The sequence below is a fragment of the Dasypus novemcinctus genome, chromosome 2 (assembly GCF_030445035.2).
Source record: "Dasypus novemcinctus isolate mDasNov1 chromosome 2, mDasNov1.1.hap2, whole genome shotgun sequence".
NCBI classification, from domain to species: Eukaryota; Metazoa; Chordata; class Mammalia; order Cingulata; family Dasypodidae; genus Dasypus; species Dasypus novemcinctus.
The window spans coordinates 183,476,951-183,492,513 of NC_080674.1; the positions used below are offsets into that span (position 1 = coordinate 183,476,951).

Here is a 15,563-nt window from a genome sequence, read left to right on the forward strand (position 1 = left end):
TCCTACAAATCAAAAAAAGGAGTTGAGGAAAACGGGGAAATGCTAAGCACTGACCACTTGCAGAGGGGGAGAGCGCAGCGGCAGTGAAAAGATGCTCACGTTCATGAAAAGTTGGGGAATGAGATTCAAAGCAGCAAGACACCAATTCAGTGCTATGAGGCTGGCAGAAAGTAAGCCTTACAACGTAAAGAGTGGGAGGATGCGATGCAGCTGGGACTCGCCTCTAATACTGGTGCACGGGTAAATTGGTATAGCCAGTTTGGAGGGAGAGGCACAAACCTTCTGACCCAAAAATCAGGGAATTTTTGAGCGAGTGGTTTTATCCACGATCCCACAAGGGTAGCACCCCAAGAGGGTATCAGTTCTGATTCTTCTCTAGTGCTCCTCTGATCGCATACCCAGGATAAGACAGAAACTCTGATACAGGTCAGTGCCTCTGTGCCTCCATGAAAGGGTGGTCTGCCCTTCAGACACCCTGGCATCGTGGCATTGACCTGCACCCACATCACACTGGAGGCACGAGAAGGATCTTGCATGCCCCATTCCCATTTGCTCCTGTACAGTAGGCAGCCGAGGCTCTGGGTATGGAAATCACTTGCCAGGTAGCTGAGAAATGAAGCAAGTCCATGTGTTCATTTAATAAATTTGCTAGAATCTGCCATGTGCTGGGCACCAGGGGCAGCTGAATAAGACACGATCCCTGCTCTCAAGGAGTTTGCATCCAGAGGCGGGGGCAAGGCTGGGTAGGCAGAGAATGGCAGTCCTGTACCACGGGTGCACGGCAGTGACAAAGAGGAGAGCAAGTCCCCGCTGTTCCGAAAGTCCCGAGAAGGAAACCCTGAGCTGGGTCTTGAAGGATGAGTAGAGGTTTTCTAGACTGATGAGTGAAGGAAGGAGACTCCAAAGGAAATAGCCTGTTGTAGAGGTGCCCCGCATAGCATGTTTGGTCAAGGCCACGCAGCCTCTTTCCAGGGGTGACTGACTCCCGATTAGGGGGAGGTGAGCCTTTCACCTGCTGAGAACTGCAGCTTCCCATAAGTCATGGGGGAAGAGCCTGTCCTTCGCCCCCCAGCGGCCGAACACCTTCATGACTTCTTTTCCTCCTCGTCCTCCTGGCCACCAGCCTCTCCACCGTGTCTGCCCAGCCTACCCCCCCAGAGCGTGGCCGTGGAACCCGGAGGTTGGGGGCCAGGCGGCAGGAACTCTTCCTGGCATTGCTGGCCCCATGCCGCCATCTTGGTAGCCATGGCAACCGAGGGGTCCGCCCCAAAGGAGCCAGCGGGCCTGGCAGATGGCGTCATAGTGGGGGCCCCATCACAGGACGGCAGATGTGGGGTGACGCTGTCCCTCAGACACACACACACAAATACACGGCACAAATACCCCGGGAGCCCTCCAGGGGCGGAGTGGGGATGAGTGGACGTGCAGGCACCTGCTGTGTCATCTCCTTCTTTGTTTTAAAAATTAAACACTTGTGTGCAAAGCTCCTGTCCTCCCTCCCAAGTGGGGGGCCTCTGCAAATAGCTCCTCAGAGGGGCTGCTGGAGAGGGGGCTTAGGCCAGGGTGTCGTCATGGGCCAACTGCGGGGCTGTGGGTGGGCTGGAATGAAGAGTGGGTGTAGCTGGAGGAAGTGGCCGGGTGGGGCCTCCCAGCTGTGCCTCGAAGTGCCCAGTGCCTAGCTTTACTTTGGGTTGCCCCTCTGGGGTCTTATTTGCCTGGAAAGGGCTCATTTATCCTCAGCCTACAGGAAATCTTCTCCTGGGCTTCAGGGTTTCTCTGGGAACCTGGGACATCTTGCTCAGATCTTTCCTATGTGCTCTACCAGAAAATTCCATCTCCAAGAGAATAAACAGGCCGTATTTAACACCAGGCAAGTAATCCCCTTCGAAGTGCTGCCCTCCCACACGTGCCCATTTGTCCCCTGCCTCTTGGTAAAGCTCCTTTTTTGAGATTGCCTTCAAGTGGACTGTGGTGACAGATGGGATGACTTTGCAAGTGTCAAATCTCTTTCCTTTTGTGATTTATTTCACTGGGGGAAATAGCCAGAAGTCACAAAGTGCCAAATTGGGCCAGGGTGGCTGTGACCATTTTAGTCACTGAAAATGACGGGATGGCAATGACAGGGTCCCATCGTACTCTACTCAAAACCTGTCGTTCTTGAAGCGTTGTGCAGGTCACGTTAACTCACGTGGCATTCAGGGCCCTGGGTCAGGATTCAGCCCACACACTTTCCTTTGCAGTGAGATAATCCACCCAATTTTACGTTGCACTTCACAGTTGCTGGTATATGAGCTCCTGGATCTGATCCATCTCTGAGTCCTGTGCAACCAGCATAGGGCCGTGAAAAGACATAGGTACCTAGAAATCCACAAGGGACAGCTGCTCGAGTAGTGTCATAATGTCATAAAGCTACCTTCACTGAGTGCCTACTATGTGCCAGGTAATTTGTTGTTTTGTTGTTGTTGCTGTTGTTTTTATTTCTTTTCGATTTTTCTTTTGTGCCAGGTAATTTTGCACTTATCTCCTTTAACCCTCCCAGCAACCTAATAAGGTAGATAAAATCATTCCTGTTTTATATACGAATTAGTTGAGATTCAAAGAGATGAAAAAACCCAGCCAAGACCACACAGCCTGTAAACAGCAAAGTTGGGACTTGACCTCTGGCTGGGGTGCCTCCATCCCCAAAAGCAAAGGCTCTCAAGAATGTTCCAACAACAGAGCCCCAAGGATCATTTGCTATATAGATTTTCATCCTGGGAAGAGGGTAGAAATAGTATAGCCGGAAATAAGCATGCATTATAAAATCACAACCAAACACGTACCATTTAAAACAAAAACAAACCTGCCCATCGAAGGCTGGTTGGCTGAAGGTTTGCAAGTTTTCCTGCCAGTATCTGATTACCTTTCCCTCATCTCTTTAGGGATCCACAAACATTTGCCACAGACAAAAGTTAACAAATGCCAGGGTTCAGGGAGGTGGTGGTTAAGAAAAATTGGCAAGAAAGCTAACTTAAAACTGAAATGGTTTTACCTACTAAGCATACGTGACTTGGGAAAAGATCAGCATTGTTCAGCTGCAGTGGCTGAACAGGATTTTCAGAGCGTGCTGTGGGTGGGCTCGATTCTCTCCTCTTTGCCCCCACTCAGTCGTCCCTCTGCGTGTCTCTCTCCGTCTGAACCATGTGCCCCAGGAAGGCAAGATGGGTATTAGTTGTCTCTGGTCTCCAGAGCCTCAGAATAGGTGTATAATAAATAGATGTGGAACTATGAACAATTTCTGTTATACGAGGAAGAGAAACGAACTCAAATCAGGGGTGCAGTTATTCAGATCTGGAAATGTGGGGGGAAAAAACAAACTCCCTCCAGATCCTTCCAGGCTGTTTGCAGATTGTGGTCCAGGGGCAGATTTTTCCAATTGGGCCTGATCAGAGATATGTTGGTTGGAATAAAAACTCCTGGTATTTGCTTTTCTAGGGCAACTTCTGGGAATAATACTTCCAGGATTATTTTTAGAGCTGTACAGCTTCTTCCTCCCTAACTTTCTTCAGGATAGTGAAGATGTAAAACTAAGCAGAATAAAGGAGACAGGATGTGAAGAAGCCATCCACACCTGAAGACAGGAACCACGGGGCATCCTCAGGGCTGGAGTGAGGCAGGGTGGCCTTTGGAGCCTACCCCCCCAAAAAAAACCTCGGCTCTAGTCCCTCGCCCACTCCATAGCCACGTGACCTTAAACGAGCTGTTCCTTCTCTAAGCCTCTGTTTCCCCATCTGTGAAAGGGGAGTCACCATGTGCTCCTCCCCTAGCAGTCAGAAGGATCGACAAGGCGCAAGAATGTGCCGTGTCGGGCCCACTATGTCGTAAGTGTTTCGCCAAGGTGGATTTTCCCCCCCCAGAATGGAGGTGGGTATTTTGTTGCTACAGCCACTGTAAAAGTGGCAGGGAGTAGGGGCTTACAGTTTTGTTTTTTGCATAAAATAAAATTTTAAAAATTAAATTCTGAATGAATAAAAAATACAAACGATACTTTTGAAAAAATAATAATCAGGAAGAATTCTTAATGACAGGGAGAGGACTCCACTTCCTCCCCAGCCTCAGGGCCCGGACGCTGCTGGGTGTGTGCCTGGGCATGACAGCGCTGGATGGAGACCACCAAACCGCCCCTCAGGCCCAGTCGCAGTCCTCCCCAGCCTGCCGTGGTGCTCTCATCCCCGGCTCCAGGCTCCAGCCCGGCTGCCCGGGCCATCCGGGGGGCCTCCTGCCCGTTATTTATTTCCTCATACTGTGCCTTTTCCATGAGCTTTTAAAGCAGTGCTGGCTGGGGAGGAATTAACAGTTTCCTGGGCACTTACGGCACAGCGGGCAGTCCCCTCAGCCCTCACAGGGGGGCCTCATTTTACAGATGAGAGAAACTGAGGCTCAGGGGCCGACTGGCTTCCCTGGCCAGGGTCACGGGAATGGCGGGGGTGGGGGCTTGAATCGGGAAGGTGTCACGTGCTGGTGAAAAAGCAGTTGGGTCACAGATCCAGCTCCCCACCTGCGTGACTGAAACACATCCTTTCCTAATTAAATACTGGCAGAAGTAATTAAAATGTAAAGGGAATTACATAGACACACACCTTTTTAAAAAATAAATAAATGAACAAGCCAATTGCAGTCACGGTACAAGGCTGGGAAGCTGTGAGACCTCGGGGAGGAAGTGGCTGTCTCAGAACAAAGAGGCATTATTGATAACTTCTGATGAAAGCAAATTAATGTGCTTCTCTCAGACCCGCCGGGGCCGGCCTATCGATTTCTCCTTGTTTTTCTCTCCGGAGCTGGGACGCGCGCCAGCCGCGGTGGCCCTCCCTGGCTCAGAGGCCCAGCCCCCCGCCCTCCACACACAGGTCGTCCCCTGCTCTGGGGCCTGGTCAGGAGACCCAGAAGCCTGGCCGTGCCAAGGGACCGAGAAAAACAGGCACTTGAGGGTGCGTGAGTAATGTGGACACTCCTCTAATCTCACAGCAGCCGTGAGGGGTGGGGATTCTTCTTCCCGTTTTTTAAAATCAGGAAACCGAGGCAGGGTGGCCAGAGTACACAGAAAGGCAGGCCCAAAGGCAAGTTCCGCCCGACCCTAAAGCCAGCTCCCCCTCCTGCACCGGACCTGCCAGGTCCAGGGTCCCGCCAGCCTGAGTCGCCTCCCCCTCCCCTCCCTCCTCCTCAGCCAGCCTTCTCAGCTCCTGGCCCACACCCTTGGGAGTCGCCTTTGCAACCTGCCTTGGGCATAGACTTCCACTCCATTCACTCACTCCCGCACCTGCTCCTTGCTCTTTTGCTCCTTTTCTTATTCACCCAACATCTATGGAGCACCTGGTGTGTATCCTGCCATCTCTACCTTGGACAGTCAGGGAAAAAAGAGAATTTAAGAATTTAAGTGTGGATGTAGGGCCCTGGGGACATACCAGGAGCTCCCCAACTGACCGAAAAATGGAAGTAACCTGTGGCCCGAAGTGCTTTGCCCCAGAAGGATGTTCTTCCTTACGAATGCCCTTCCTCGGCCTCAGTTACCCCATCTGTAGAACGGCTTGCCACATGACTTCCGAGGGAGTGCCTGGGCTTTGTGCAGATGTGAAGAATCTGCCTGCCTGCCGGTTTGATGTTGCCTGGGACACCCTTGCTATCGAGAGTCTACATTCTTCCCTGAATTGTCTTGTCCTCTGCTTAATGTGACAAGTAGAAATTTCAAATTGTGACCAAAAGGCCTGATCTGGGGAATAAGTGGTATTTTACTCATTATTCTGTCTTGGGTGGGTCTCAGGTTACAGAGGAACCTTCAGGTCAAAAGAAGTGAGACTAGGTAGGCATCATTTCCTGAGCATCTCTTAAGTGCTAGGTGCTCCCGGGGCGTTTTCCGCAGTACTGCAGTCCAGCAAGTTAGTTTTACAGATGGAAGAAACTGAGACCAGGAAAGGTAATAGAGCTCTCTCAAGGCCACGGGCTTGGTCCCTGACAGCCACAGCTCAGACTTGGGCCTTCTTGCAGCCTCCAAACGCCCAGCTCTCTCCACTGCCAGAGCAGGGGTGGCTCCAGGGGACATCCCCCCGGTCCTCCCCTCGCCCCCACCCTGTGCTTAGTCCACCTCTGCCATGCCCAGTGAGGAGGGACCTGCAGCCCTTCCTTGCCCTCCCATCCCCTAGAGGCTTAGTCCGCCTACCTCTTCGGTGCAGAGTATCAGGCTGTAGGGATTAAGTGTCCCACGCGTGACCTGTTTTGTTTTTATTTGTCTTTGTATTCATCTTGCGCCCCGCCCCCATGGTTCAGTGAGAACCCCCCTTTCTGCCAGCCCTTTCTTAGTCCATTCTTGAGATCTACCTGGTGCATCACTGTGGCTCTATTTCCCCGTGTTTCAGATGTGGGAACTGTGGCCTTCTTAAGATGAGGGGGCCCATGACTTACTGCTTCCCTGGGTGAGTCTTGTGTGGGAAACTCTGGGGCTGGTGGTATCAGGGTCCTGTCAGGGAGCGGATGTAGCTCAAGTGGTTGAGCGCCTGCTTCCCACGTACGAGGGCCCGGGTTCCATCCCTGCTACCTCCTAAAAACAAACAAAAATCACAAACGAGAAAAACGAACTCTCATTGGGGAGCGGATATGGCTTGGTGATCGAACACCTGCTTCCCATGTACAAGGTCCTGGGTTCAATCTCCGGTACCTCCTAAAATATATGTATATGTATGTATGTCAGGCTCCAGGGAGCTCCACAGCCTGAGAGGACCCATAACTCTCTCCACACGACCTTGCTTTACCACACATCCGTCACCACCTTAGGATGTGAATGTCGAGCATAGATTTCTCTCCGTTTCCAGGGTTGTGCGAGAATTTCCACTCACCACCCCTCTTCAGTTGTCCAACATCCAGCCCCTTCAACAGATTCTGGATAATGGTCGCTGCTTTGGGTGGCATGGGAAGATACACATACTTTGGGCCAGATGTTAGCAGTTTCCATGCCCTCGGGGCCTCAGTTTCCCCACAGCCTATGTGTTTTCCTCTGTACCTCAATGCATTTGTTGTCTCCGTCCTGCTCCAGGCCAGCCCAATGAAAGGAGGCTTCAAACCGGGTGCCAGGTGTATGTGAGTCATAGGCAGTTGGGTTCCAAATTGCGTGTAGATGGATACAGATGTGTGTGTGTGACTTTTATTTTTTGCTCCACTGCACTTAAGTCACATTTCCCTAGCCTGTGATGCAAGCCCTAAAAGCATTTTGTGGTATAAAATCTCCCATCATCTGATCCACTTCTACCGAAATAAACCTCGCTCCCCTGCCGTCACCTTCCTTGAAAAGTGCCCCTGCGTCATGCTCTCAGGCTGGCAGGGAGAGGCCTTGCCCACTTAAAACACTTCACAGTAATCCCCCCAGCGCCCTCCATCCTCTTTAGTCCCTGGGGGGCTGCTCCAGTTTCTTGGGCAGTTATTACTGGAATGCCAGCTGCTCCACTTAAAACCCCTTCGGACAGACCTGCTCTGTCTGTCTTAGGCCTCGCAGGCCTCCGCTTAGCTCATCTCATGGAAATAATCATTTTAAAAATAAACGCCGGCTCGATGTCCATTTCCTTCTCGCCCTCGCCGTGTCTCCTGGCCTCCCACCATTTGGCACCAATGCGTCCATTAAGGCTGCATCTCCCAGAGTCCGCGGTTGTTGCCTGTCTGTCTCCACTCTCTCCCCCCCCACCCCAGTCCCCCCGGGACAGGCCTCCTGCCTCCAGGGCTGCTCAGTCTCCAGGGCCCTCTGTCCAGCTGTGTACTTCTAGGTCCTGTGGTCAGTCAGTAAGTGTCCCTGAAACGTGGTATGGGGGAAAGAGGCAGACGGACTTGGTGGTGGGCCTTGGTTCTGCCCCACATTTGCTTTGGGCCCCCATCCTGGGCTGTGCCGCTCCTGCGGGTCCTGGACATACAGGGTGGGTGGGTGGGTTTTTAGGAATGGCATAAAGTGGGTGCCATATGTTCACAGTTTCCTTGCAAGCCTTTTACGAACGTCCCTTGTTTTCCTTTGTCCATTCTTCGATTCTTTTATGTCACCAGAAGGCAATTCCTGGGCCAGGAAATGTTGAGCCCGGCATAAAATTAGCTTGCCAAGTCCCAAATGGAGTTCTTGAAAACTTCAAAGCATAGTTAGTGATTCAATTAAGCAGGTGTTTCATGCCTGAGAAGCAGTGGTAGGGTGTTGTGTTAAGAGCATAGATTCCGAAGTGTTGTACCCCAGCTTGGCCTCTTGCTGTAACTTTGGAGAAAAGCTGTGATTCCGTGTCTCTGTGTCTCAGTTTCCTTGGTTGCAGAATAGATCGACTAGTACCTACCTCCCAGGGCTGTCCTGAGGATTCAGTGAACGAGTATGCAATAAAGCACTTCAAATCCTGCCTGGCCTAAAGAAGGTGCTATATAAGAGTCATGGCAGAAAGCTAAGAAGTACTGGCGTGTAGGGATATTATCATTCCTCCTAATGCAGTGGTTCTCAACAGAGAGAAATTTTTTTCAAGATTTATTGATGGATTTCCCCCCCTCCAACATTGTTTGCGGTAGCTATCTGTTCTTGGTGTCCGTTTGCTGTGTGCTCTCTGTGTCTGCTCGTCTTCTCTTTAGGAGGCACTGGGAACTGAACCTGGGACCTCCCATGTGGGAGAGAGGTGCTCAGTCACCTGAGCCACCTCAGCTCCCTGGTTTGTTGTGTCTCTCATTATCTTTCCTCTTTGTGTCTCTTTTGTTGTGTCAGCTTGCTCTGCCTGCCCGTTGTGCTAGCTCGCCTTCTCCAGGAGACACTGGAACCCGAACCCAGGACCTCCCATGTAGTGGGCAGAAGCCCAAGAGCTTGAGCCACATCCACTTCCCAACAGAGGGCAATTTTGACCTCCAGGGGACAATTGGCAATGTCTGAAGACAATTTTGGGTGTCCCATGGAGAAGGAGGGTACTACTGGCTTCTAGCAGGTAGAGGCCAGGGATGAGGCTAACCATCCTATTAATACAATGCACAGGACAGTCCCCGCAACAAAGAATTGTCCGGCCACAAATGTCAATGGTGCCGGGAGAATTCTTTTCCTGAGATAAACACCCGCGTAGCACCATGGGCCTTTTTCTCCTTCCTAGTGCTTTCCCTGGTTGTAATTTTGCATTTATTGGCATGATTATCTGGTGACTCTTTGTCTGCCCAACCCGACTTTTGAGTTGCATGGGGTTGGCCTGTGTTGTGTGTGTGTGTGTGTGTGTGTGTGAGATCACCATGAAGACTCTGGACCTAGCTCCTGGTACTGTGTTCTGAGATTGCTCCTGCCTTCCCTCTTCCCCTCGCTCACACTGGTGGATTTCCCTTCGGCTTTCTCTTGGCCCTTCCTGAACAACCCTTCTCTGCTCCTATCCCACTGATGTAATCCAAGCTTCAGGGTGAGAGAAGGGTTGTTTCTAGCTCCAGCCCGCCTAGACCAATGCTGTCTGTAAAGCCCACCCCAGACCTCAGGCTCAGGCAGCCCTGGGCCTGGACCTGTCAGACCCGGGTTCAAGTCCCGGGCTCTCCACTTCCCGACTGTAAGACCTTGGACCCAGAGCCCCACCCACCTTTCAGGGCCCCCCTTCCTTCATCTGAAAATGGGGCTGTAAATATCTGATAAATTTAGAATCATGGCTACATCTGTGGGCTCCAGGGTCATGACCTCCCTGAGTTCAAGTCACAGAGCTGCTACTTACTGTGTGACCTCAGGCAAGTTGCCTCACTAAGCCTCAGTTTCCTCACCTGAGAAATGGGTCTAATGATCCCCTTCCTCATTCAGAGGGTTCCTTGGGGAATTAAATGAGCAGATATTGATGCTGACGACTTGTATTATTATTATATTCATCTAACAAGTATTTTTTCCTTTTTTTTTTTTTTTTTTTCAGCCCTGAGTAGGTTCCAGACCCACAATGGGTCTTGTGATTTGGGAGAGGTGTGACCCGGTGCCCCTCCGGCACTGACCTCTGACCCCTCCCCTCTTTCAGATCTGTGCCATCATCGGTGGAACGTTCACTGTCGCAGGCATCCTCGACTCGTGCATCTTCACAGCCTCGGAGGCCTGGAAGAAGATCCAGCTGGGCAAGATGCACTGATCTCCGCCCGGCCCTGTGATCGGGGACCCCAGGGCGGCCGCCTGCCCTGACTCCAGTGTCCTGTCTCCTCCTGCCCTCTGTCTGGCCCGGGATCTGGCTGCGTCCCAAGGTTGGGGGGTCGGGGGTAGTTCAAGGATTCAAGGTTTTGCAGCTACCTCTTTTCCCCATGTTTGATTTTTAGACAAATTCCACTGCCAAGGTTGTGGTACCCTTTTCCCTGGGGAGCCCTAAGACCGGAATCAGGCAAGGGGGGCCCAGGGTTGTTGGGGACCACTCCTGGGGGGACTGCAGTCCCTTCCCTCTTGGGCGAGCAGCTCAGAATCTGCGCCGACCAGCGCCCAACCAGGCTTTGACAATCTTGCAGCCCCCACCGTTTGGACACACGGATCATTTGGTTTCTCCCCTGGGCAGGCTCTTGGCTTTGGACAGGCCGCCCGTAGGTACCTCCCACCTGGAGCCTTCAACGAAGGATGGTACTTCCCAGGTAACCCCCTGATATTTGGCACTGTAGATAGAATCCTCACTTCCGCACCATCCCTTCCTGCCCAACCCAGAGCCCAGGCCTCAAGTCCCTCGCCCCCAGCCGCTTCCTTTTCTTCCAAGAAGCGGTGTCCAGTCGTGCAGCAGCAGTGGGGGAGACTCCACTCTGCCCACCAGTCACTAGGTGGAACACAAAGTTCCCTTCCTCTCTTCTCCTTGTTCCTCTGAAGCCCCCACCAATGTGCCTCAGCTCGTGTGCTGTGCGGCAACAGCATCTCTTACTGGAGGGGCTGGTTCCCCCTGCCAAGCCCCCCCACCCCTCTCTTGTAATCGGCAGTGGCAGCGGGTGGGGGTTGGCCTGTGACTGGAGGTTTTCTTTGAGACCTGATCACAATGTGTGCTTTTCCATCCAGACAGGAAGCCTCTTTCTCTCAAACCCTACAGTAATCGCATCTCAGCCTCTCCCAGACAGCCACCGATGGTCCCAAGGCCTTAGTGGGGGAGAGCAAAGCAGACCAGCCGTTCTCCCATCTTTGATCCCCAGGGGTCCCCAGGGGCGCAAAGCACCCTGACTTCTCAGCAGCTCAGTTGTGGCCCCTTGCCACTGAGTGTCTGCCATCAGCTGGCTCTACTAATGTTTCCAGGTCCTGGGGCCACTCCCACTTGCTTGTGAGGGGGGCTCCCTACCCTGCTGCCCCCCTCCTGCATTTCTTCCCTTTTCCTCCTGAAAGGAGAGGGCAGTGGTCCAGGCATTAATTCCACCCAGAGAATGTTAGCTATGCCCTCAGGTCCCAGGGAGAGAGCCACCCACCCGGTTTCCATTTATATCAAGATTGTTTGCATACTTTTGTAGTTAAGGGGAGTGCCCAGTGGAAGGATTTTTAAAATTATCTCTATGGATAGCTCAAGTCTCTGCCATTTGTAATTTTTGGCCCTGGATTCCAATTAGAAAAGCTTCTCCTTTTGCATATGAGTTGATTGATGTTGTGAGTGTAAACTGCAGTTGGTGATTTCTGGTATCTGTGCCACTTGGATGGATTTTTTTACATTCTGTTCCCCAGTTCCAGGAAGGAGTCCCTTTTGTGTGTCTGTGAGCCTGTCAAGGGTAGGGCAGGGTGGGCTGGGAGAGGGGAAATGAGTGGCATGCACATGTGTTAAAATTCCCCCTTTGTGCATTAAAAAAAAAACAACTCTGAGGACATAGGAAATGTCAGTTTCCCATGAGACACTCTGACCTGTTATTCTTATAAACAGAATCTCAAGTTTAAAAATGCCTTAGTTCTTTCCCCACTCATTGGGTCCAAATAGATTAAAAGGTTGATTTTCAGAAATATTGCCATGTGTTTCTTTCTAATTTGATTTGTGGCTAAGTAGTTTGAAGGCTGGAGTCACAGTCAAAATGGAATTTAATTCCAGAGGTAAGAAGTTGGGAAATATTGAGAAGTAAGGATGATCAGAGAGTCAAGATCCCTTGGCGTAAGCCCTTCCTTTATTGAATCTCTACGGAATGTTCTGGTTCTGCCACTTTCTGGCTGTGCATCCTCTACCCAGATCCCTAAACTCTCAGTGCCTCAGTTTCCTCAGCTGAAAACGGGGTAGTAATAAAACTACCTCACAGGGCTGTTGTGGAAATTAAACACTATGATAGGTGTAAGTTATATTGGATCAGCCTGAGATATTGTATGTAGTATAGTTGTTTATTTCTTATACATGGTAGATTTTCAAAAACGGTAGTCATTACTTATAGATATGCCCAAATAGAATGTCATTCCCTTGAAGACAGGGCTAACATTCTTCCACAGCTTTGAGCCACAAGCACGATCTATCACAAGTGTTTCATGAATTCTTGATTTTAAAGGACCTGGTGTTCCTTTTTGAACCTTAAGCTCAGCAAAGGGAGGTGATCATCATCAGCTATGAGAAATGGACTTGCATGGATATTTCTCATCCTGCTGCCCATTCCTTCAAGGCTTCATCAGGACAGCACCCACTTGGGAAACACATCAGGAGAGAATGTGGGAGGGAATCAGTCTGCAAGAAACTTTGAATGGACCCTCCCCATTCTCCTCTTTAGCATCCTGTTCCATGCTGATGCTACCTGACACCCAAAGGCAAGAGTGGTATGCCTACCCACAGTCGAGTCTGTGTGTTCCCAAACCTGTTTATGCCAGTTGTGCTTTACATTGTAATGGTGTAATGACTGAAACCAATGAAATACAACTGAAAAGTGAAAGAATCTATGACAACTAAGTCAATTGTTTTTGAAGACCTAATAAAGGTGAGCTGCCATTCCCTCCTCCAAATGCCACCGAATTAGATGTGAATGAGACGTGGGGGGGATAATCCTTGAGGATTCTGTGTGCATACTGGAAGTGCCTAAATTCTCACTCCATTTGAAAGAAACCAAAATCTGGGACTCTTAGGTCGGTTTATGGAAGGAAAATGAAGCAGAACTCCATTCGAGGTTTCTCAGTGAAGAAGCCGTGGCTCAGGTCAAAAGATTGTCGGATGTGTTTTCAATGGACATAAAACAGTTACAGCATATATATGTCATTTTTATGATTTTTCCTTTACACCAGCTTTTTAAAATTATCTAACCAAGGGCGGGTTAGTGTGGTTTTGTGCAAGATGACTTCCGAGCCAGGAATTACTGGGTCATAGAGGGGTGGAGAATGGGTTGGCAGCTGTGATTCTTTGGGCAGCAATGGCTCCTCCTGAGGAGATGCTGTGGAAGGGATGAAGTTGTGGAGGTGCCACAGCCAGTGGCTGCCTGGGATGACCGGATATCACAGAATGAGCGACACGGGGAAAGTGGGTGTGACAGTGGGGCTCATAAATGGTAGCTATGATTAGTTTGTCTTAGTATATGTCACAAATTAGTTTTTGATTCTTACCAGGAACACAGACCTACTTGTTCTCACTGTGGCAGACCACTGGTAGTCCTAAGCCTTAGTTAGAAAACTGGTTCGTTTTGTTTGTTTTTTTTAGATAAATTGTGGGTTTACAGAAAAATCATGCATAAAATACAGAGTTCCCATATACTACCCTATGAACACGTTGCATTGGTGGGGTACATTTGTTACAATGGATGAATGCACATTTTAAAAATAATTGTGCTATTATCTATATTATATTCCATGGTTTAACTTTAGGGTTCCCTGAGAAAACAATACCAAAGGTTCATGAGCTGCTCCAGCAGAGAGATGCTATGGTCCAGGAATGTGAGAGTGGGAACATGTTATGGAGAAGAACACTCACCGAAGACACTTTTCCCTCCCTAGCAGTTGTCTCCTGCCAGTGTCGTAGTGATGAAGTCATGCACTTCATTCTAAACAAAGTCAATTATTTTTATTTTAACTTTTGTAGTGATAGCTACCAGTGGTTGTGCATTCTCCACATGCCAGGCAGAGTGAAAGCTCTTCAAGCCTAATATCTCTTAATCCTCACAAGAATCCTACGAGGTGGGTGTTATCTCCTTTTTAGGAAGGAGGAAACAGACTCAGAGGGACTCGGTAACTTGCCCAAGGTCACACAGCCAGGAGGGGATAGTTGGAATTCAAACCTAGATCTGCCTGACTCTAGGATCATGAAGGCTTGTATGGGAAGTGACTTCCTAACTTTCTTTTTCCCTCTGACCTCCATAGAGCCTGGGGACACATGCGTCAGGTGGCCTTTCAGTTGCTACTGCTTCAGCAACTTTAACTTGCTCACTTCCCTGCTTCCACAAACAGCCCCCACTGTGGCCTTCTTGCCTGAGTCTGAAGACCAGAGAGAGCTCCAACCCTATCTGGAGAGGGTCTGGAATGAATCCTAAATTAGGACCAGGGGGAGGGGGCCAAGACAGCCTGGCTGTTGATCAGGAGTATCAGTAAATACCAGTGTCTAATAATTTCACCCCCACGTGCCCGGGAACACGAACAAGCTGGGAAGAGCACGGGACTTGAGTCTGGAGATTGGCCACAGAGATGAACAGCCCTCTCTCTGATTTTCAGGGTTCTCATCCCTTAACTGAGTAACACGAAATTTTCTCTCCAGCATTTAGCACATAGGAGGTAGGCGCTCAATAAATATGGAAAGAATGAATGAGTGGGAAGCGGACTTGGCCCAGTGGATAGGGCGTCCGCCTACCACATGGGAGGTCCGCGGTTCAAACCCCTGGCCTCCTTGACCCGTGTGGAGCTGGCCCATGTGCAGTGCTGATGCGCGCAAGGAGTGCCGTGCCACGCAGGGGTGTCCCCCGCGTAGGGGAACCCCACGCACAAGGAGTGCACCCCGTAAGGAGAGCCGCCCAGCGCGAAAGAAAGTGCAGCCTGCCCAAGAATGGCACTGCACACATGGAGAGATGACGCAGCAAGATGACGCAACAAAAAGAAACACAAATTCCCTGGGCCCCTGATAAGGATAGAAGAGGTCACAGAAGAACACACAGCAAATGGACACAGAGAGCAGACAGCTGGGGGGCGGGGAGAGAAATAAATAAAAAATAAATCTTTTTGAAAAAATGAATGAGCGCATGAATGAATGGGAGGGCTAGAGATAATGAATATAAAGTACCTCGTACAGAGTAAGAGTTTTAGAATCATGTTATGCATCCAGGCCCTTGGTTCCCTAAGTTTAAGACTGAGCTTTCCATCCCTTCTCCGCCGTTACAGTGCCCCGTGAAAGGCCTCCCGCGTGGCGGGTGTCCCCCACACCGAGGAGGAGGGACAGGACACCCTTCAGTACCTGGGCTCCCGCAAGGGAGGCAGAGCTAGGGCATGAGTGGGGTGGGGCCGGGGGCAACTTAGTGGGAGGGACGTGAAGAGGCGTCGTGGGCGGGGCCAGGGTGGGTGTGGCCAAGGGGCGGGGCGGCGGCCACCCTATGGCTAGCGCTCCTGTGCCACTGAGCTCTAGGGACTCTAGCCCTTCCTTTCCCAAGACTCGTAGATTGGGAAAAAAAAAAAAATGCGGTAGCACAACCCGTGTTCTAGCCTGTGT

At 50.6% G+C, this 15,563-nt stretch overlaps 1 protein-coding gene across 1 annotated transcript in view; it reads left to right on the top strand.

Annotated features, from left to right (window-relative positions):
* The window catches only part of ERGIC1 (endoplasmic reticulum-golgi intermediate compartment 1), a 111,104-nt gene extending 99,187 nt beyond the window's left edge, over nt 1–11,917 (top strand). Inside the window, exon 10 of the mRNA XM_058282315.2 lies at nt 9,999–11,917. Coding sequence (XP_058138298.1) covers nt 9,999–10,106 — 108 coding nt within the window. The 3' untranslated portion in view covers nt 10,107–11,917. The remainder of the gene's footprint in view (nt 1–9,998) is intronic.
* Nucleotides 11,918–15,563: the final 3,646 nt, after the last annotated feature.